The sequence below is a fragment of the Manis javanica genome, chromosome 7 (genome assembly GCF_040802235.1).
Source record: "Manis javanica isolate MJ-LG chromosome 7, MJ_LKY, whole genome shotgun sequence".
Classification (NCBI taxonomy): domain Eukaryota; kingdom Metazoa; phylum Chordata; class Mammalia; order Pholidota; family Manidae; genus Manis; species Manis javanica.
This window is the reverse complement of record NC_133162.1, coordinates 121,355,037-121,378,514: the sequence shown is the minus strand read 5'-3', so window position 1 is coordinate 121,378,514 and position 23,478 is coordinate 121,355,037. Positions and strand designations below refer to the sequence as shown.

The window sequence follows — 23,478 nt, the reverse complement described above, 5'->3', positions numbered from 1 at the left end:
TATTTTGCCAAATTGCTATTATTTGTTATTATTTAGATGAATACTTCTAAAGAAGGGAGAAAATAACAGACAAATTTACTCTAAGTTTAACATCTTATAGTACATAAAGTCTGCAGAACAAAGATAATAATTAAGAAAAGTATCTGTTTGGGGACTGCTATGGAATAATGAAAACTTCCTTACACCTAAAAAAAAAAGTGAGAAAGGCACAAAGCAACATATTAAAAACTAACAAAGTATGAGGTTCTCTAAAGCCAGACAAGCTTTTTCATTCAGGTGCTTTAAAAGAACACCAAGAATATTCCTACAATCAAGTTTAATCCAAGAATATTCTTGAGTTTTCAGAAATGACTACTACTCCTTCATTTAAGTGCCTGCCTAACTTTGGGTATTTGAATTATTTTATATTCATTCTGAACTAACCAACAGTTACACACCACTGGTAAAAGTCAGGTCACACAATGTAGCACAGAGAAGACAAGTAGTGACTCTGTGGCATCTTACTACACTGATAGACAGTGACTGCAATGGGGCATGGGGGAGTACTCAATAATATGGATGAATGTAGTAACCACATTGTTTTTCATGTGAAACCTTCATAAGAGTGTATATCAATGATACCTTAATAAAAAAAAGTCAGGTCACAATGATGGGCTAAAAAAAGTACACTGCGCTATTACAGCCTCGAAGTGCTCAGGCTTCTGAACATTACTCAATTTATTTATGAACAAGCAGAAAAGCCACAGAAGCTGGCAACTCCCAACCACTAAATTTGTAACAAGTCCCTATCTCCAGAACCACGAAGCTAAAACTCTGACAACTAATGTTTTACAAACCCTATTGTGTAAGTTAATGTAATTTTTAAAAGTACAAAAGCACATAAAAATTGAAGTCTTCTTCCCCCAATTCACCAATTCCACTCCTAAAAGCAATCAGTTAAGAGTATACTGTGCATCTTTTCCAAAATTAGATATCTAGTATCTAGGTAATGTAGATAGCTATATGGAGCTAGTTATTCACAAATAAGGTACAATATTACATATTTTCTGCTTTCTTCCACAAATGAGTCTGTCACAAGAAAAACTGTCCTTCACTTTTTTTGCATGTCAGAGACCTTTCATATCGGTACACAGTCACAATTCCGTTGCATATTTCCATTATTTCAGTTTTTCACTATTAAAAATAATGTTCCAAGTAACATTCTTGTACTCAACTATACAGTTATACATCTGTAGCAAATTTCTGGAGGAAGAACTGCTGTGTCACGGGATATAGGCCTTTAAATACATACATACATTCCTCATAAAACTTTTCAAAGTTACCTCATCTCTACAAATTTGAAATTGCTAAATAAAATATTTAGAACATATAAAATCTCTTTTCTTCTCTACAGCTCAATTTTCATCAGTTAATGAAATGATGGAAATTTTATCTTTTCCACCATCTGAAATTAATAATATAGTACCTCAGGAAAAAGATTCCCACAATTAAAGCAAAAGTTCCCACTAATCTACTAATCTACTTGTATTTTCAGATATTTTTCTTTTCACTTATATACATATGATAATTTAAAACATGGTTTTGTCATTGTTGTAGAAAAAACATAATTGGAATCAAGCACATTCCACACCATTATTAAAATGTTAAGCAATGTCTTGGAGTTCATTCTGTGTCTGTATACATAGATCTATGTCATTCTTTTTCATTATTGCAGTGTATTCCATAGTAAGCCAGTTTATTTAACATTTCAAATGTCAGAAGCTCTAAAATGGGAATTCAAAATTAGCAGTCTGCTGTTGAGGAATAAGTTCTATGAAGAAGGTGTAATTGGTTACATAACAGTGTTTAAGTAAGAAACCTTTCCCAGTATGGGAACATGGGAAGTTTTCTTTCCTTTTCCCCCTAGGCATTGTTCTTGTAGTAGTACAAGTAAGCAATACCCACAATATGATAAAAACTGTGCTGGAGGACAGGACAATAATACTTGTGTGTGTGTATGTGTGTGTGTATGTATGTATTTATTTTTTTATAGTTGATGTACAATTACTTAAACATTATGGTTACCAGACTCCCCCTATTATCAAGTCCCCCCCACATACCCCATTACAGTCACTGTCCATCAGCATGGTAAGATGCTATAGAATCATTGTCTTCTCTGTATATAGTGCTGTTCCCATGTCCCCCCCATGCTACATTATGTGTGCTAATTGTAATGCTCCTTTTTCCCCCTTATCCCTCCCTTTCCACCCATCCACCCCAGTCCCTTTCCCTTTGGTAACCGTCATTCTTGGGTTCTGTGAGTCTGCTACTGTTTTGTTCCTTCAGTTTTTTTCTTTGTTCTTATACTCCACATATGAGTGAAATCATTTGATACTTGTCTTTCTCTACCTGGCTTATTTCACTGAGCATAAAACCCTTTAGCTCCATCCATGTTGTTGCAAATGGTAGGACTTGCTTTCTTCTTATGGCTGAATAATATTCCATTGTGTGTATGTACCACATCTCCTTTATCCATTCATTTACTCATGGACACTTAGGTTGCTTCCATTTCTTGGCTACTGTAAATAGTGCTATGATAAACATAGAGGTGCATATGTCTTTTTCAAACTGGGCTCCTGCATTCTTAGGGTAAATTCCTAGGAGTGGAATTCCTGGGTCGAGTGGAATTCCTGGGTCAAATAGTACTTCTATTTTGAGTTTTTTAAGGAACCTCCATACTGCTTTCCACAACTGTTGAACTAGTTCACATTCCCACCAGCAGGGTAGGAGGGTTCCCCTTTCTCCACATCCTCACCAACATTTGTTGTTTGTCTTTTGGATGTTGGCCATCCTAACTGGTGTGAGGTGATATCTCATTGTGGTTTTAATTTGCATTTTTCTGACGATTAGTGATGTGGAGCATTATACTTATGAATTTTTTAATGAAATATTTTTTGAGTTCCCCGCCCTGTTGCAAATAGCATTGTATCATTACCTTAATAGACTGCAGGCTGAAATTACAAGATTCATACATTCATTAAAAGGTTCAAGTTCATGGTTTTCAATCATTTTTAACTTATGTAAGAAAGAAAGAGAGTTGTTCTAAGAGAATGGTCACTTCCCAACATACCCTTTCTCTTGGAATTTTTTACAATTTTTCTAATATTCTGTATCATGAAATTAGGGTAGTAGAGTCTTACTTATCAATCTGTGGAAGTAAGTACTTGATGAGCTCTTCAAATGAGCTAGCTTCATTTTTAATTGAACTCAGTGTGTGTCAGTCATCTCTGTAAATATGCAGGAAACTGCAAACAACTCAATCATAAAAGAGAAACTAAACAGGAAACTCAAAACTTCTTACTACAAGATGCTAGGAATCTGGTCCCAGCCACAAAAGGGGCTTAATTTAATGTTAATTATTAACTAGAAGATGGCAAGGAATGACAATCACCAAAGATCAAATTCAAAAGCTTTCTAGACACTACAGAACTCCATTAAGTCTGACTATATTCCTGTATGGCACTATTTTACACCGTCTATTTAAAAGTACTAGCCCTACATTTAATTTGATAATAGTGTTAAATTAAGCATTTTCTGCTAAAGGCAAATTCCATCTATGTTCCTTATGTACTTACTTCAGGTTTGCCTCAAATAAAAGGTAATTTTATTATACTCTATATTAAGAGGGAAAAAAATGCAAAAATTGGAAATAGGACTAAGTGCTTGAAATGTGCTAAAATTTGGGAAAAGGCAACAGATGCACAAGCCAATGTGCAAAAATGAAACAACTCAATGCTGTATATATATGATTAGCGCAATTTGGCCAGAGAAAAAGTTTAAGGAGGAATGACTGGAATGTGATTTTAACTCAATAAACTTGAGTTTTATTTGATTAATCTCCCTGAAAAACAGGCTTACAGTAGGGGATGGTTTGCAGGACAATCATAAAAAGAAAGCCCTAAGAACTCTGCAGTGTGTGTTCTTCCCTGAAAGATCAGTTCCAAAAGCAGCTGGTAGTATCAATCATAGCTCCCTGGCTGGAGGACCTCATTAGTAAAGATGAATACTAAAATAGCCTAATCCTATTATCCATTAACTCCCCCAAATACTCACACCATGGACATCATGAACCTTTTTTTTTAAACTTACAAATAGGGCTTCCCAGAATATTTCTTTCAGTGAAACAAACATGACAAAAGAATGGCAATGTCTCAATTTCTTGGGAACTTAGGTTTCTTAACAGGAATTTGGGCTTAAACATTTTCTTGTTCGACTGTTTTTCACTGGTCAACTCTTGAATACTTGAATACACTTGTTTTAAAAGAACTGAGATTATAGCCCTGAAAGTACCTCTCAACTGTAGTGCATCAGAATTACCTGTAAAAAATTTTAAGATTCCTGGGCTCTTCCCTGGCTGAAACAAACTCTAGAGGTACTTTTTAAAAGAAAGCCTAGGTGATTTTTACACATTCCAAAGTGAGAATTGTTGATATAATCTGCCTTTACTGAGCAATACCAACCTTGGACTAGGATTAAATAGCAATAAAAAAATCAGCAATGTGCAAAATTTTTATTAATCTTTCTAGAAAGAGAACTTTTTTACGGCAGTTGCCACGCTCATATTATTTGTTTCTAAAAACCAACCAACTTTCAATCAAAGAACTGAAACTTTGCAATAAAATTTAAACATGTGTCACTGAAATATAAAGATAACAACATATATGGGCAACAAGAATTAGGAAAAAAACAAACAACAGGTAATATACAAAAGTATCAAACATTACATGTGGCTACGAGGTTCCTATTAAGTAAACAAGGCAAACTAAATATAGTGAAATACAACAAAATTAGTACTATCTAATGAAAGTCTGCATTCTACTTTTTCTGTACATAATGAACTTAAACAATAATTTTTATTAAAGACTGTATTGTTTCTTCATGTGAAAATTTTTATATTAATCATAAATAGGAAAAGATATAATTTCAATGCCATTTCCTCAGGTGTAAGCTAATAGAGCAATCTTTCTTAGTATCTAAGTTAGTCAACTCTGGGTTGATTTGGATTCAAGCTGAAGTTTGAGAGAACTGGCCAGTCTTTTCAACTATCAGCTGTCTCACAGGATTTTTAATCAGTAGCCAGCAGTCAATTCAAAACATTATTCTGTAAAGAAACTAACTTGTTTTTTTTCCCCAACAGGAGAGAATTCCATCTTAAAACAATTTAAGGGCAGGTGTTACTTCTGTCACCTCCGCCTGCAAGAGCTTCATCATCTTGGTACTGCTTCTCTAAAACAGATTTTTAAGAATCCTATTATCTTACTAGAGAAGAGCACTATGACACATGTCAAAATGTTATATGCTATAAATATAACTATGGTTACTTCAAAATTAATCCCCAGAAAACTAACCAAATCAGTCCATTAGGTGATGAGTATATTCTCCATCTGCCCACTGGAGGACTGGTTCAAAATAAGGATCTTTGTATTGGCCTTACTATTGTTCAGTGTTTTCTGCCATAAAGACACAGAAGTTTCTCCTCACTCCTGAGATTGTTTCAGATCTTGAAAGTGAACCCATGTTATTAGCAAATAGTTAGATAATGATCTTCTATTTGGTGTCACAGTATTAAGTATATACCAAGTGCACCTAAAAGCAATACCAGACTATTTAACTGAAGTAGAAAAACAAGCAGTACAGTAACAAAGCCCTATTATATTTTTTTGACATTGAACAAGCCTTTCCTTCAGAAGAAAAGTGCCACCCATTCTTTTCATAAATATGAAATGTTACCAACTTTTAAATAACAAGTAGGAATTCATGCCTAGTTCATAAGATTATATTTCTACTGCATCAAGAGTTGACAAGATCAGTAAATGCTGTGAAAAGCCTCATCTCAGCTTTTTTAGAAACAGTGTAACAACATATCCTGATAAAATGAGTAACTAAAGAGGTACATGTTTTCATGAAACAAGGTGAGAAAAGCACAGACAAGTTTTAATTGAACATCTCGCAAACTAATTTGTAATTTGAGGATAAAAGTTTCCCTTTCTGCAAATATGGTAGACTATATACTTTGTATCATCATGAGTGCATTAGCCTTAAAGAAGCAGATTAAATAGGTTAGTTAGGATTGGGGGAGGGTCACATGAAGGATGGGATATCAACAATTTTCTTTTTCTAATTCAGTGATCAAATAAATTACAGCAAATAGAAGTAAAATACGCCAGACAGGTAAAATTCTGAGCTCTTCGAAATCATTTTGGCAAAGAAAGATAAATACAAAGAAATAAATAACCTTCAATTTTTCACTAGAAACCTCTAAACTACAACATTCTATCAGACATACCATCAGAAAGGTCTCTTTTCTAGTTGTTGTTAACCTATGCAAGTACACCCAATGCTTTCCACATTTTTAAAGAACAAGTTATTTATAAGGAGATATGTACTTAAATTTCTCCTGAGGTTTGCTTAAGCTATTTATTTTCTTTGCTCAGTTTATGAGGAAATTTGTTTGTTTTTTATTCCTAGGAAGAAGTGTAGGGAGATTCTTCCAGAAGGTAACTTGAAAATGTTAAGTACTCTCCATGTCTTCATCACATACAATTGTGTTCAAAATGTATTCCTAGTGTCGGTGGTATACATACATACATACATACACACATACTCCATACAGATATAAGAAGAAAATCTAATAAAACTTACCACAGACATATACAAATGAAAAAGATTAAGACTGAATCAATTAAACATGATCTAGAAAAACAAAAGTGAGTTCAAGGTAAATGAAGTAACAAGTCCATACCTAATAGCCCAGTGTCTGTATCACCTGCGTTCTTTAAATTCTCAGCATGTAACTCTGTAAATACAAAAGGGGTTTGGATAAAACAGATGATTTAATAATTTGAATGTAATTATTCTCAAAAGCTGAGAAGACATAGTGGAGTTATGGAAAGTGCTCTGGAGTCAGAAACAACTAGGTTTAAATTGATTCCATTTCCTAGCCATGTGTGACCTTTAGTAAACAAATACCCATGAGTAATTGCCATATATAAAAAATGGAAATGTTGATTCCTTAAGGTTGTGAAGACATTTTATACAATGTAAATTATAGGGTATGGTTTTGAGTTCCCTTCTTTTCTTCCTTCTCCAAAAAAAGCACAGTTCAGTATCTTCTACATTGTGTTTACACTAACCAGGCTTTGTGACTATCTTTCAGAGCAAGAGAAATAAACTACCTACTAAATGCCCAGAGTTGCACAGAAAAAAAGAGCGGGTGGAGGTGGGGGGGTGTGCACAATAGAGGAATGAAACACTGGCACTCAAATATTTAACATCGACAGTTTACACCCAATACCATTGTTAAAAAGAGGATCAGATTTATTTGCCAATCTGTCTTCTCTATGAGAATCAAGCATGGCATGCCGTTAGATACCATCTGCAGCCCACTAGGGGCTTAGAAGCAAGGAGGAAAAATAAAAACTGGAGTTTAATAGACTTAATTCTATCTAGTGAAGTAAAACAAATACTTGGGTGACAATGTGTTAGGTGGTTTTCAGACAACAAACTAAGGCAAGTTTAGTTTTTCGTTGTCAATAACTTGGCCAGTCACACAAGAGTAAGAATTGAGATTTAAACTCAGGTCTGATTCTCTCCACTGTACCATAGAATATCCAACCATATATAGCCATATAAACTTTGGAAAACCTTTCACGGCACATGTCTTTCTTTCCAATCGGGCCGATATTTTAACTTGAGACACAGCACAATTAAACTGTTAATCAGAAAACGAATAGGCTATCTAGTTTCTGCAATAGAACTTTACCAGTACACTTCTTTGCAAATTTAATATAAAACTTCTTTGCAAATTTAATAAATAAATTTAATAATTAGCCAGGCTAATTATTTTACCTACAAAAGTAGAAATTTGGGTTGTGGCATGGAAAGCCTAATCCTTCAGGAATTCTGCGAGCATACTCAGGAATCGGTAGATAGCACTTCTTTTTTTTTTTTGAGAGGGCATCTCTCATATTTATTGATCATATGGTTGTTAACAACAATAAAATTCTGTATAGGGGACTCAATGCACAATCATTAATCAACCCCAAGCCTAATTCTCAACAGTCTTCAATCTTCTGAAGCATAAAGAACAAGTTTTTACATGGTGAACAAGTTCTTACATAGTGAATAAGTTCTTACATGGTGAAAGTGCAAGGGCAGTCATCACAGAAACTTTCGGTTTGATCACGCATCATGAACTATAAACAATCAGGTCAATTATGATTATTTGTTTGATTTTTATCCTTGATTTATATGTGAATCCCACATTTCTCCCTTATTACTATTATTATTATTTTTAATAAAATGCTGAAGTGGTAGGTAGATGCAAGATAAAGGTAGAAAACAGTTTAGTGCTGAGACAGCACATTTTTAACCATTTGCGGATTGGTCTTTAAACACGTATGGCCTATTTTAATCACACACACTTTGCACCGTCTTCTTTTAATGATCTGCATTGTGCTTAATTTTTCCAGTATTTCACCTCAAGTGTCACTGACTTTGATACTGTTTCTTCAAGAGTACCCATTTAATCAAGACCCATTCTTAAAATAGGTCTCCTAACCGAGACCAGGACCCTCCACCTTTCAGAAAAGAGAGACAAAGAGAGACGAGCAAAGAAAGGTTCGAATGAGGACTCTGGGTGAAAGTGGCTACTAGGCTTGCTGGCTTTTGACGGGGAGAGGGGGTGATGAAGGTCGACAGCCAAACCCAAGCACAACTTTACTTGGGACAGACTTTCAGTGCCCGAGCGTCAGTACCTTTCACGACCAGGTAGGCGATGGCGAGGAGAAAGGCGAGGAGGACGGCGAACAGCAGCGAACAGGCAATCGAGAGGACCTGGACGGGCCATCGCCGAGACTGGGCCCGGCCGCTCGCATTCGCCGAGAAGATGCCATTGCGCTTCTCGGGCAGGAGCAGCGACCCGTCCCGGCCCGGCGGGAAAAGCGAACCCTTTCTAGGCTCCGACGACGCCCCGACCGAGAACTCCAGCCGCAGATCGCGGGCCACTTGGTCGCATCCCTCCTCGTCAACTTCACCCTCACCCCGACTGTCCCCTTGAGTGAAGACAGAAAACGCCGGCCGAGAAGGCTGGAGAGGGGTGCCCAGGCGGCGGCGCGTCAGAGCCGAGCGCCCCGCGCTCCCCACGAACGACATGGCGGGAACACTAGGAAGCCCGTGGAGGTCGTGAGTCTCCCACGCGTCCCGCTCCGTGCTCGCAGCGGCCAATCAGCGGCAGGGCCCCCCAGGGCCTCCACCACCCGACCTGGGCGCACAGGGGAGCCCAAGGGTGCGTAGCGGGGCGGGGATGGCCCCTTGCGTCCTACGAAAGACTGGGCGCCTCTGGACTAGAGCGCAGACCTCGGGCAGTAGGAGGGAAGCTAGGCCGGGAAGCATGCAGGGAGAGGCGGGCCGAGGCCCAAAGTAGCTGAGTCTCCTCTCCCTTTAGCGTTTCGTCTGGGCCAGAGACCGCCGCCACGGCCGCGTCAGCTCCAGGCGGGCGCGCGCCCCGGTAGCCCCAAAGCGGCAACTTCCCGACGCCCGGTCCTAGCGCCCGCCGGTGCCGATTCACATTCCCGCACTCATTTGTCTTCACCCTTCTTCCCCTCTACGCTCGCACTCTAGCCCGGCTTCCTAATTAACGGCAGCTCACTTCCCGACTAGCTTGCTTCGCCCTAGGCAATTCCTCTTCCCCTTTCGCATTGTTCTCCCGCCCCTACCACCACTTCCCACCCCCGCCCTGCCTGGGCGCCTGCTACCCTGCTAGTGATTTCGGAGCCCGAACCCTTTCCTCGGGCCCCCTCCTCTTGCCTTCCCTGCGCCGCGACCACCGCTAACGCTAGAAGCTGCTCAGCCCCCCACCCCCTACTCAACCCCTGAGGCCTCAGGTTTGTGGGGTAGACGGTAACTCAGGCGGGGGGTGTGAAGGTGGCAAGCCCCCACTGCCCACCCCCTACGGGGTGAGGCGGTCTAAGTTCGGGAAACTGGGACACGAATATCTTCTCTTCCCCGGGGAAAGTTGGTGGAGTCCGCCCAACAAGAGGCCTCGGCACAGAAACTTCCTCTGTCCCCCTTTTCCCCTTCCATGCAGGCGACTTCGAGTGAGGCTGAGGCTGGGGGCGAATCGCCGCAGAGCTGCGTATCGATTGCGCACTCTGATTGGATAGCAGGGAAGCCTGTCAGTTTATTGGCCCCGCTGTTTCCGCCTCGTAGCGCAGGTCAGCCTTTAACCTTTGGCCCCAGCGGGCGCCAGCCACTCAGATCGCTTCTTCTTGGTATGTGCAGCGGCAGTGGCCGCCGGCGGAGCAGTCTGAACCCGACGATGAGGCCGGGAACGGGAGCCGAGCGTGGAGGCCTCATGGTGAGTGAAATGGAGAGCCAACCTCCCTCGCGGGGTCCCGGGGACGGGGAGCGGAGACTGTCCGGCTCAAGCCTCTGCTCCAGCTCTTGGGTCTCTGCTGACGGCTTCCTGAGGAGACGGCCCTCGGTAAGGGATCGATGGGGCAGGGGGAAAGCGGCACAATGAAAAGCGAAATCAGACAGGAAGCTTTCTCCAAAAGGAGAAGAAGATAAGAATGGACGAAGGAAGAGCTCGAGATGGTGGGATGTCTAATGAAAGAGAGAAATGGAGGGAGAGGATGCACAAAGGGAAGGATGTGGGGACCCTGGAAGTTGTCAGTGGGCTTGGCCTAGACAGATGCGCGGTGGAGGTGCTGCGCCCTAGGCGGGGTGAGCGTCTTGAGAGAGGTAGGCCCGATTTGGCAGGAGAGAGGGAGACAAGAGACTTGATTTCGTGAATTTTAAAATAGGCTGCCAAAATGTGTTTTCATCAGTGGTAGTACTGTCTGCAAGGGTCGATACCTGGGAGAATTGGAAGGGGATAATTACCTGGTTTTAAGACCTGGAACAATAGGTACACAGGTAAAGAAAGTTGTCTTTTAAAAGCTCATTAAAACGGACGTATGGTTTGCATTCAGTGTCGGTGAATGACAGGCCTTAGTTTTTGAAAATATTTTTTTTGGCAGAAGTAATTCTACCGGTGTTAAGATGCCATCAGGCGAAAGAGATGTTTTCTGTTAGGATGCAGTGTTCTGGGCACCCATACTGTTTGTGTTTTATTTGTTAAACAAGCCCTAATCTGAATATGGTAAATTAAATGCTTTAAAGTTTAAGGTAATTTTAGAAATAGGTTTAAGAACAAGGAGTATTGTAACAATAGCTAACCATCTTGTATCTGTGTAAAATAGGACAAAGTTGTGGTTTTCACTGTAATAGTTCTTAAACTGGCTTTCACAGATGTTTACTCCCGAGTTTAGCTAGGCTGATTAGTAGCCGATTAAATCAGCGTGCTTTTAATTTTTCACACGTTGTTCTGGAATTTGGTCACTTGCAAGCTCATTATAATATTGGTGTAGTGCACTATGCAAGATAGTAAAACTAACCCAATAACATACAGTAGCCTAATTCAACACTGCATGTAACGGATTTGTTGAAATCAGATTTTTTACAAGCATTTGTTATTACTTGGTAATTTTTAAATTGACCCTCTTTTTCAGATGGGGCACCCTGGCATGCATTATGCCCCAATGGGAATGCACCCTATGGGTCAGAGAGCAAATATGCCTCCTGTACCTCATGGAATGATGCCGCAAATGATGCCTCCTATGGGAGGGCCACCAATGGGACAAGTAAGAATGTTACTGTTTTGTTTTGTATTTATTTGTGTATTTTTTTGCCTGTGGTTATTAGTTGTGTCAAGATGTCAAAATCTGGATCAATACTCGCAGCTGTTTAAGAATCAGTCTGTATCAAAGTGTTTTCAAATAAGTCAAATGTTGGCTAATGACAGTAACAAATTTTGAACATAATGAAAAGTCTTCTGTATAAAACATTTACTTACTGTATAAAACTAATAGTTTTGTTTTGTTTTGTTTTTTATTTAAAGGTAACTGTATATTTAGGCTATTTAGTTTAATGACTTTTTCTCCCCAAGTATGCCAATTTAAGTTTTTGTTCTAAGAGTAAATATATTATCTGAGAGGTTAACAATTTTTGTAGGTGGACTGTGCAAATGCATAGAATCTGAAAATAACAATTGTTCAGGCCTTTGACTTAGTATGAGTTTTACTCTTGAAATAACTTCCTCTTTTTGTGTGTGTGGGTGGTGGTTGGGGTATAGGTGGGGAGGTTCTGCTCTAATTTGATTCTTCATAGGACAGTGCCAAATAGGTAGTTCATTTTCAACTTAACACTATTTTGTTTTGTTCTGTTTCTTCAAAATGCTTATTGCTTCTGCACTCCTGCTTTTGAGCTGTCCCTTCCATTTCTAGCATAAATTGTAAACACATTTTGTGGAAGTGATTTGAGTCAAAAGGTTTTAATGCTGACTCAGTGACTTCAGTAGACCTGAGTTCCTAGAGAAGCATCCAAGAAAGATAACAGGTTCAGTTACCATGAATAATTTTATGCCCCATTAGTTTCTATAATGCACATATCCTTTGGTGGCTGGGTTTTTTCCATTTGAGTATCTCAATAAATTGTCAAAATATTTAGGCTAACAAAATATTTTGTAAAGTCAGTCAATTAGTATCATCTTTCTGCTAATTAATACTGCTTTGATAATTATTAAAGCCTTGATCGTTTAAATTACTGATGAAAGTGTAGTGGAGAAAGGAGCTTGCTTTGTGTCTGTCTCTTTTTACTTAACTTTAAGAGTAGAGGGCTTAATGTCAAATGGTTTTCTTCTTTATTTGAAATATAGCCCTTAATTTTGTATAAAAATCTTAATTCAAAGGCACCAGGCCCAAAAGATTCTGCCTGTAATTCTTTAAATTAAAAAAAAAATTTATTCTGTTAGTCTAGAATAACAAGTTTTAAAACTCCATGGGTGATGGAGAAACTACTCTGATTCCCCTTCTGTTTCTTTCCATCTCTCAGCAGCACGGAAGCTCTTCTTGTTTTCTTAGTAGAGCTGCTCGAACTAGATAATGAGCTTTAAAAAATTTTTATTCTTTAAATGCTCTGGTTCTTATTTAAAATTAGTTTCTTTCCACAGAAAGCTAAAATAAAACAATTTGCTACTGCCAGATGCTTCTCTCTTTTCTGGGGCCTTCTGTTTCCATTGGGCCAATCAAGGTAAGTTTTGCAAGGGATTGACCTGCTTACCCTTGCTCTAAGGGTGCTGTTGCACTTGCCAACTAAGATACCGGCTAGTCATTTCTAGTAAAATGTAGGGGTTTTTTGTTTTATTTTCTTTTGTTCTTTTTCTTTTTTTTTTTTGGTTAAGTACATTTATTTGTCTCATTGACATAAGCTGGTCACAGTTTGCTTTATGGCCCTTTCTCTTTAGCTGTGTCAGTGACCATCTTCTTAGCAAGGTAACTTGCTACTTGGTACATATCCATTCAAATACTCTGAATTTTTACCTTGTTGTTTTTGTCTACTTTTTTTCTAGGCCAGTATATGCCATGTGTCTTTAAATATACATGTCTGTCTAGATATTTAGAAGTTTGTCCCAACTGGCTCCTGTTAGTCTAATGAATAAACTGTCTTAGAAGACCAGCTCTGAACGTCCCAAGAGAATTCCCATTGTTTTTCCTTAAAATTAGATTGTTTTTTTCCTCTTAATATCTAACAAATATGGAGCCAAAATCTTAGTAAAACTAACTCATTTTACCTCTGATAATTGACTGAGAGGGCATATATAATTTAAATAGCTCAAGTAACCCAGATACATAAAGCCCCTTAAACAACTACCTTAAAAGTTGATAATTGGCAAAATTGATCCTTTTTTCTGCATTGTTTTTTCTTTCTACTTACTCTCAAGTATTAATGAGCAGTCAGTGGTCAGATAATGAGAAGAGATAAGGGTGCTCATATAGTTGACTACAGTGACAAAAAATTGGCTTCTGCCATCCTATTTTTAAAATGTAATTTACACATTTTTTGGATTTTTAGACAGATTATGGACCCTTCATATACATTGCCTAGTTCACACTAAGATCTCATTCTGGGGACCACCTAATGACTAAAATTGGTGGCAGTCTTATTTGCTAAACACTCAGAATGTTACTAAACATGACATGAAATTTTAAAACTTGTTTGTAAGATAATATGCAGACTGGACAGAATAACAATCTATGGGAAGCCAGAGTTAGAATTTTTCAAAAGCAGCCTGTTACTTAGATTAAAGGAGTAGAATTATGTGGGGGAGGAGGGGGAGTTGTTTTTTAATTCAGGAGATAACCTACAATGCCCTTTTTAGAATTCAGGTTGAATCCATTAGTAGTAGTAAATATTTGAAAATTACCAAATGAAGCTTATTAATATTCCTTTCAAGTTTATCTCAGTTTATATATCTCAAAATTTGCCTTTTTTACTGTACATCAACTTCATATGGGAAAGTTGTGCTTCTGCTTTTAGAGAAGTACAGAGTCCTACAGCTGGAAGAGACCTTGCAACTTGTATAAACTTAAAGTAATATCTGTTAAAAAATGGTTTATCACTGGTTAAAAAACCGTATTAGAAATTTTCCTGCTTGGTGGCAATAAAATTTTCCAGTAGTAATTTGTCTTAATTACATGTGAAGCCATCTTCTTTCTTTATAGCTGTAGTATATAATGTTTTGCCTTCAAAATGTTTTAGGTTTTAATCTTTTGTTGTCCTTCCTACACAAAGTATTATTTGCAAGTCCTGCCATCTTTGTCGTAGATTATTTTGCCTTCACTTAAAGCCCAGGAGAGTCCTCCCTAGCTGGCCTTTTTTTTTCTTTTTTTAATTCTCAGTTTTCTTCTTTTGATGAGAAGAATGGGATAAAAGACTTACGGTCCCTTTCAGCTCTAACAGCCTATGATTAAAATCAGATAATTTGAAAAGATTTGGGTGATAATGTATGAGATTTTATAGGTTGATACAGAAATAAAAGAGCAGAAAATTCTTTTAGTAATGCCTCCCTAATTCTAATTATTCAGGGGCTTTTTTTGCCTTTGTTCAATAGATTGATAAGTGACTAATTGCTTTTTACAAATGAGTTTGAATTTCTTGTTCTGATACTTAAGTAAAACAGGCTTTAACAGATCTTACTTTATTTCTGTTCCTCTGCCATCTAAGCCCAAGTCATTCCATTCCCATGCCTATGATACTCTTAATTTTTGAGATGGTTTTCTTTCTTCCAGCCTGCTTCCCCAAAAAAATTCTCTTAGATTTCATTGTGTTATCTCCTTGCCCAAGAACCTCCAATGTTATTCTATTACTATGGCTTAATGTCTAAGTTCCACAGCTTAACTTTAAAGAATCTCCTGGTACAATTCAAAGCATGATTCTGAGCCATGTTTTCATACTCCTTAATTTGAACAAAGGCTGATCTTTTCATGGTTTCTTGAGTGATTGTGTTGGTTCATGACCACACTTATACTGTTCTTCTGCCATACTGCCCCCAGCTCACTACCACCGTGAACTTGCCTTTACTGTCTAAATTCTGCCATTTCAAGTCCTGCCTTCTCCAGGAGTTTCTCGTAATCACTTTTCCCAGCTACATCTCCCCTTCAAGTTATTAATAACAAAATCCAATGAACTGTGTCCATAACTTTTACTATTTGGCTTATTTTGGCACTTAGTCATTGACTTGTATCGTTTATTTGCCCTATCTTCTCAACAAATAATAGATTGTAAGCTCTTAGAGGGCAGGGCCTATGTTATTTACTTTTTAAGAAGTCTGGGTGCTGAGCACAATTCTTGGCACATGGTGAGTGCTCAGTAAAATACTTGTTGAATGAATGAAACAAACACACAGATGTTCTTTCCTGCAGTGTAAGCCAGGAAGACAGTTGATGTTACACGTAACTGTTTTCAGTGGTTACTTGTGACTTCACATTGTTATTACTTTTGTTTTTAGGTCTGCCTCTTTTCCCTTGCTTTTTCATCGGACAAAAATAGAAGATAAATAAGATGAAATAAATAATTTTTGTTTGGTGAATAAGACTGAAATACTTATTTCCATTTATTTTAAATTACAAGCAGGTGTATTTCTGTCTGTAAGACTTAATTGGTGATTATCTCTTTAATAAGTTTTACCACAGATTTTTCATATCTTAAGGGAAAATGATAATTTGGAACATAGACCTTCCAGAAAAATCCAGAGTATTGATATCTTAAATTTTGAATAACCCTTTTCTTTCGAGTCACCATTACAGTTGGGTATTTACAGGATCATGCCATTGAATTAGACATTAGCCAATGACAAAAGGAAATTTTTTTTAGGTTATCTACCCATAGTTATTGAAACTAGGTAACTTTCTAAATGCATTTACATTACCCAGGCAAGTGCTTTCTGACGTTAGACTGACCCAGACCTTTTGGGCTGTGTATATAGTTAGATCATAATGGGATTTAGTAATTATATTAGAAGATGAGTTTAATATCTTTATCTGTAGGTAGCAGTTCATTTAAATGAGAATTCATCTATTCAAAAGGTTTAGCTGGAATAGTGTTTCTAAGTGTGGGAGTATTTGGAGAGATCTAAGAAGACCATGTAAGTTTTGATGACTGATCTGTACCCTGCCCCACCTTGAGATTCCCACACTTTCTAAAGATGCTGAGAAGTCTTACAGAAGCCTTTTAAAACTATTTTTACTCAGTATTGCTCAGTTTTATTTTGCATCTTCCCCTGCCCACCTTCCCCAGTTTTCCTTACCCCAGTTATCTGTTACCTGTTTGTCTAGCACATTGCATGGAATTATCATTTTGTTAGATGTGAATTGGGCCACATCCATTTACTCTGTTCTTTAGGAGAAAAAAGCAACATCAGAATAAGTTAGTATTAATACACACAAATGAAGCAGCTTGTGGGGTGCAGGGAATTCATTCATTAAGTAGTAGTATCAAAAAGGAAAACAAACTCAACAAGTTAACCTGTTGGTGTTTAATTGAGTTTTTTAGAAATGTTGATGACTTTCAGTCATCCTGAAGTAGTATATCAGTAGATAGTAAAGATTTGGTGTCTGTATATACAATAGCTGTGTACTGAGGCTTTTTGTTTGGTTGGTTTTTTTACCTAGAGAAAGAATATATCTAAGTGTTGAGTGTTTCTGTAGGAATGAGATTACTGTCTCAGAGACTGTCGTTAGACTTTGATTCTTACTTTTCCATACCTTAATGTCTCTTGATGAGTGAGATATACACACACCCACGCACCCTGCACTCAGGGAACTTACAGGCATTCCTCAGATGCCTGGCTAAAACTATTTTCTCATCTAATTGATAATTTGGCAGTAATGAAACTTCTAGACATTTAGAAATGTGGTGGAGATGAATCTCTCATATTTGTTTTCTTTTTCTCTCTAGTCAAGTAATCATACATTGCTTTTGCTTATTTAAGAAAAAAAGGTAATTGTAGTTAATGGTTACTAAAAATGTGCTATTTTGCATGATGGGCTTGAAAGAAAATCTGCTTCTAACTACTGCTTTCTTACTTTGTACATTGCACTCAAAGTAGAAATCTGAGTCTTGTGATACTGTTAGCTATGTCTCTTAAAGGACTAAATATGCCAGCAAGGGATGACTATTCTGAGTTAAAATATAGTTTGCTTTATCTTGGGCTTGTTTTTGTGTGTGTGTGCTTTGGTTTTTGTTTTTAAATGAAATTTCTCATTTATCTTAGACTTTTTTTTTTAAGAAACACTCACTACAGTACAAATGTAATCTTACTCATAAGTTCAGATCTTCTAACTTTTGATTAATGAATGAGCATTAAGTTCCTGTGTGAAAACATGGGCTTGATATAGTGTCTTGGGCCATATGGTATCAAGAAAGTTAACTTCTTTGAAAGATGATTTTTCAGTAATTTCAAGCTCATTACATTTTTTTTTTTTTTTTTTTTTTTTTTTGAGAGGGCATCTCTCATATTTATTGATCAAAATGGTTGTTAACAACAATAAAATTCAGTATAGGGGGGTCAATGCTCAATGTACAATCATTAATCCATCTCAAGCCTAATTCTCGTCAGTCTCCAATCTTCTGAAGCATAACGAACAAGTTCTTACATGGTGAACGAATTCTTACAGAGTGAATAAATTCTTACATGGTGAACAGTACAAGGGCAGTCATCACAGAAACTTTCGGTTTTGATCATGCAATATGACCTATAAACCATCAGGTCAAATATGAATATTCATTTGATTTTTGTACTTGATTTATATGTTGATCCCACATTTCTCCTATTATTATTATTATTTTTATTTTTAATAAAATGCTGAAGTGGTAGGTAGATGCAAGATAAAGGTAGAAAACATAGTTTAGTGCTGTAAGAAGGCAAATGTAGATGATCAGATGATCAGGTGTGTGCCTATGGACTAAGTATTAATCCAGGCTAGACAAGGGCAGCAAGACATCCACGGATGCAGAAGATTTCTCTCAAAGCAGGGGGGGTGAGGTTCTGAGCCTCACCTCTGTTGATCCCCAAATTCTCACCTGATGGCCCCCCTGCGACTGTGCCTGTCTTAGGTTGTTCCTCCCTTGAGGAATCTTACCCGTCTCTGGCTAACCAGTCATCTTCCGGGGCCATACAGGGAAATGTAAAGTTGGTAAGTGAGAGAGAAGCCATATTGTTTGCAAAGGTTAGCTTTTTACTTCTTTGCAGATTTATGCCCTGTGGCTTCTATGCCCAGCACTTGTCTCGAGGTATCTTTACCACCTGGAGGAATTATGATACTCGGTAAATTCGATATGAGGCACGAATTCTATTTAAAGTTTGTAATTAGGAAGGAAGAAGAAAAGCTATAGATGTAGCATATGAAGGAAACTTGGGAGGATTGATTATTTCTTTGACATATCTTCTAGTATAGTACCTTAAGTATGTATAGGTTTTAAACTACTAACTAATTTGCACACACATATTGACATAATAGGAATACGGTGACATAAACAAAGCAAATCTATAATTACCAGCCATCTCCAGTGAAGCCAAGAAAACCATTTAGGCACCCTAGGCATTTGTGAAAATTTATCTATGATATGATGGATATTTTCCAACTGTACTTGAACCATCAGACAAATTAAAGCAGCCCATTTCTGGGATCTGTTCACATCCCATATGTTCTTTTAACCATAGATAGTCTATAGTCATGAGATTTTGGGGTGCTACAACTTGCACCCCTGCCAACTCCTGGTTGAGTTCCAACAGTACATATCCAGTCAAATTCGTTGTCTCACTGTATGCACATGCCAGCCTAGACATCTCCCTCCTCCTTCTTATGGCAAGTCCAGGAGATGGTGGGCTGGATGCAGCCACAACCGCAGCATCGTCCGGATCCCTGTGGAGGCTTTTTGATGATCATCCCCCGGCACGAGTCCTCCAGAGAGTGCTGATGCCGGAAGCTCCTCCTCATATCGTATCTTAGTTCATTTTCTGGGTATCCAAGCTAGGCCTTGATCTTCTGCGTAGAAACAAACAGACCCTTTGCCCACACTTTGACATGCCCTCTATACCACTGTGCAGAACTCATTGGAGGTCAGCACACAGTAACTGCTTTTTTTTTTTTTTTTTTTTTAATTAAGAGAAAGGAATATTATCAGAAAAGAGTACCTCCATAGCTGATCATCTGACACCCTTTAAGTGATCAACATTAAGGATATTTAAAGCATGCGTTGATCTTTGATTTACCAATAGTTTTATCCTGTTAAGGAGTAATCCCCCTTTTCTTTCTTTCTTTCTTTTTTTTTTTTTTAAATGTTTAATCTACACTTACCTGAAGAATACTATGTTTACTATGCTCTCCCCTATATCAGGTCCCCCCTAACAACCACATTACGGTTACTGTCCATCAGCTTAGCAAAATGTTGTAGAGTCACTACTTGTCCTCTCTGTGTTGTGCAGCCCACCCTCCCCTTTCTCCCTCCCCCCCCATGCGTGCTAATCTTAATACCCCCCTTCTTCTTCCCCCCCCTTATCCCTCCCTGCCCACCCATCCTCCCCAGTTCCTTTCCCTTTGGTACCTGTTAGTCCATTTTTGGGTTCTGTAATTCTGCTGCTGTTTTGTTCCTTCAGTTTTTCCTTTGTTCCTATACTCCTCAGATGAGTGAAATCATTTGGTATTTCTCTTTCTCCGCTTGGCTTATTTCACTGAGCATAATACTCTCCAGCTCCATCCATGTTGCTGCAAATGGTTGGATTTTTCCACTTCTTATGGCTGAGTAGTATTCCATTGTGTATATGTACCACATCTTCTTTATCCATTCATCTACAGATGGACATTTAGGTTGCTTCCAATTCTTGGCTATTGTAAATAGTGCTGCGATAAACATAGGAGTGCATCTGTCTTTCTCAAACTTGATTGCTGCGTTCTTAGGGTAAATTCCTAGGAGTGGAATTCCTGGGTCAAATGGTAGGTCTGTTTTGAGCATTTTGATGCACCTCCATACTGCTTTCCACAATGGTTGAACTAATTTACATTCCCACCAGCAGTGTAGGAGGGTTCCCCTTTCTCCACAGCCTCGCCAACATTTGTTGTTGTTTGTCTTTTGGATGGCAGCTATCCTTACTGGTGTGAGGTGATACCTCATTGTAGTTTTAATTTGCATTTCTCTGATAATTAGCGATGTGGAGCATCTTTTCATGTGTCTCTTGGCCATCTGTATTTCTTTTTTGGAGAACTGTCTGTTCAGTTCCTCTGCCCATTTTTTAATTGGGTTATTTGTTTTTTGTTTGTTGAGGCGTGTGAGCTCTTTATATATTCTGGACGTCAAGCCTTTATCGGATGTGTCATTTTCAAATATATTCTCCCATACTGTAGGGTTCCTTTTTGTTCTATTGATGGTGTCTTTCGCTGTACAGAAGCTTTTCAGCTTAATGTAGTCCCACTTGCTCATTTTTGCTGTTGTTTTCCTTGCCCGGGGAGATATGTTCAAGAAGAGATCACTCATGTTTATGTCTAAGAGGTTTTTGCCTATGTTTTTTTCCAAGAGTTTAATGGTTTCGTGACTTACATTCAGGTCTTTGATCCATTTTGAGTTTACCTTTGTATATGGGGTTAGACAATGGTCCAGTTTCATTCTCCTACATGTAGCTGTCCAGTTTTGCCAGCACCATCTGTTGAAGAGACTGTCATTTTGCCATTGTATGTCCATGGCTCCTTTATCAAATATTAATTGACCATATATGTTTGGGTTAATTTCTGGGGTCTCTAATCTGTTCCACTGGTCTGTGGCTCTGTTCTTGTGCCAGTACCAAATTGTCTTGATTACTATGGCTTTGTAGTAGAGCTTGAAGTTGGGGAGTGAGATCCCCCCTACTTTATTCTTCTTTTTCAGGATTGCTTTGGCTATTCGGGGTCTTTGGTGTTTCCATATGAATTTTTGAATTATTTGTTCCAATTCATTGAAGAATGTTGCTGGTAATTTGAGAGGGATTGCATCAAATTTGTATATTGCTTTCGGCAGGATGGCCATTTTGACGATATTAATTCTTCCTAGCCATGAGCATGGGATGAGTTTCCATTTATTAGTGTCCCCTTTAATTTCTCTTAAGAGTGACTTGTAGTTTTCAGAGTATAAGTCTTTCACTTCCTTGGTTAGGTTTATTCCTAGGTATTTTATTCTTTTTGATGCAATGGTGAATGGAATTGTTTTCCTGATTTCTCTTTCTATTGATTCGTTGTTAGTGTATAGGAAAGCTACAGATTTCTGTGTGTTGATTTTGTATCCTGCAACTTTGCTGTATTCCGATATCAGTTCTAGTAGTTTTGGAGTGGAGTCTTTAGGGTTTTTTATGTACAGTATCATATCATCTGCAAATAGTGACAGTTTAACTTCTTCTTTACCAATCTGGATTCCTTGTATTTCTTTGTTTTGTCTGATTGCCGTGGCTAGGACCTCCAGTACTATGTTAAATAACAGTGGGGAGAGTGGGCATCCCTGTCTGGTTCCCGATCTCAGTGGAAATGCTTTCAGCTTCTCGCTGTTCAGTATAATGCTGGCTGTGGGTTTATCATATATGGCCTTTATTATGTTGAGGTACTTGCCCTCTATTCCCATTTTGCTGAGAGTTTTTATCATGAATGGATGTTGAATTTTGTCAAATGCTTTTTCAGCATCTATGGAGATGATCATGTGGTTTTTGTCTTTCTTTTTGTTGATGTGGTGGATGATGTTGATGGATTTTCGAATGTTGTACCATCCTTGCATCCCTGGGATGAACCCCACTTGGTCATGGTGTATGATCCTTTTGATATACTGTTGAATTCTGTTTGCTAATATTTTATTGAGTATTTTTGCATCTACGTTCATCAGGGATATTGGTCTGTAATTTTCTTTTTTGGTGGGGTCTTTGCCTGGTTTTGGTATTAGGGTGATGTTGGCTTCATAGAATGAGTTTGGGAGTATTCCCTCTTCTTCTATTTTGTGGAACACTTTAAGGAGAATGGGTATTATGTCTTCTCTGTGTGTCTGATAAAATTCCGAGGTAAATCCGTCCGGCCCCGGGGTTTTGTTCTTGGGTAGTTTTTTGATTACTGTTTCAATTTCTTTGCTTGTAATTGGTTTGTTTAACTTTTGTGTTTCTTCCTTGGTCAGTCTTGGGAGGTTGTATTTTTCTAGGAAGTTGTCCATTTCTTCTAGGTTTTCCAGCTTGTTGGCATATAGGTTTTCATAGTAGTCTTTAATAATTCTTTGTATTTCTGTGGAGTCTGTCGTGATTTTTCCATTCTCATTTCTGATTATGTTGATTTGTGTTGACTCTCTTTTTCTCTTAATAAGTTGGGCTAGAGGCTTATCTATTTTGTTTATTTTCTCAAAGAACCAGCTCTTGGTTTCGTTGATTTTTGCTATTGTTTTATTCTTCTCAATTTTGTTTATTTCTTCTCTGATCTTTATTATGTCCCTCCTTCTGCTGACTTTAGGCCTCATTTGTTCTTCTTTTTCCAGTTTTAATAATTGTGATGTTAGACTATTCATTTGGGATTGTTCTTCCTTCTTCAAGTGTGCCTGGATTGCTATATACTTTCCTCTTAAGACTGCTTTCGCTGCATCCCACAGAAGTTGGGGCTTAGTGTTGTTGTTGTCATTTGTTTCTATATATTCCTTGATCTCTATTTTGATTTGTTCATTGATCCATTGATTATTTAGTAGCATGTTGTTAAGCCTCCATGTGTTTGTGAGCCTTTTTGTTTTCTTTGTAGAATTTATTTCTACTTTCATACCTTTGTGGTCTGAAAAATTGGTTGGTAGAATTTCAATATTGTGGAATTTACTGAGGCTCTTTTTGTGAGCTAGTATGTGGTCTATTCTGGAGAATGTTCCATGTGCACTTGAGAAGAATGTATATCCTGTTGCTTTTGGATGTAAAGTTCTATAGATGTCTATTAGGTCCATCTGTTCTAGTGTGTTGTTCAGTGCCTGTGTGTCTTTACTTATTTTCTGCCCGGTGGATCTATCCTTTGGGGTGAGTGGTGT

General features: G+C 38.0%; 2 protein-coding genes across 10 annotated transcripts in view; one reads left to right on the top strand and one right to left on the bottom strand.

The window, feature by feature from the left end:
• The window catches only part of ARL6IP6 (ARF like GTPase 6 interacting protein 6), a 42,443-nt gene extending 32,323 nt beyond the window's left edge, over window positions 1-10,120 (bottom strand). For both annotated transcript variants that reach the window (XM_073241474.1, XM_017674464.3), the window contains exons 1-2: window positions 8,796-10,120; window positions 6,782-6,835 (exon numbers count right to left, since the gene is read on the bottom strand). In XM_073241474.1, coding sequence (XP_073097575.1) covers window positions 6,782-6,835; window positions 8,796-9,192 — 451 coding nt within the window. In that variant the 5' untranslated portion in view covers window positions 9,193-10,120. The remainder of the gene's footprint in view (window positions 1-6,781; window positions 6,836-8,795) is intronic.
• The window catches only part of PRPF40A (pre-mRNA processing factor 40 homolog A), a 60,064-nt gene continuing 45,783 nt past the window's right edge, over window positions 9,198-23,478 (top strand). For 2 of the 8 annotated variants that reach the window (XM_036996006.2, XM_017674461.3), the window contains exons 1-3: window positions 9,198-9,325; window positions 10,127-10,522; window positions 11,592-11,723. In XM_036996006.2, coding sequence (XP_036851901.2) covers window positions 10,313-10,522; window positions 11,592-11,723 — 342 coding nt within the window. In that variant the 5' untranslated portion in view covers window positions 9,198-9,325; window positions 10,127-10,312. Of the gene's footprint in view, window positions 9,326-10,120; window positions 10,523-11,591; window positions 11,724-23,478 lie in introns of those variants that run through there. The other 6 variants (XM_073241473.1, XM_036996007.2, XM_017674460.3 and 3 more) reach the window with 4 other exon arrangements.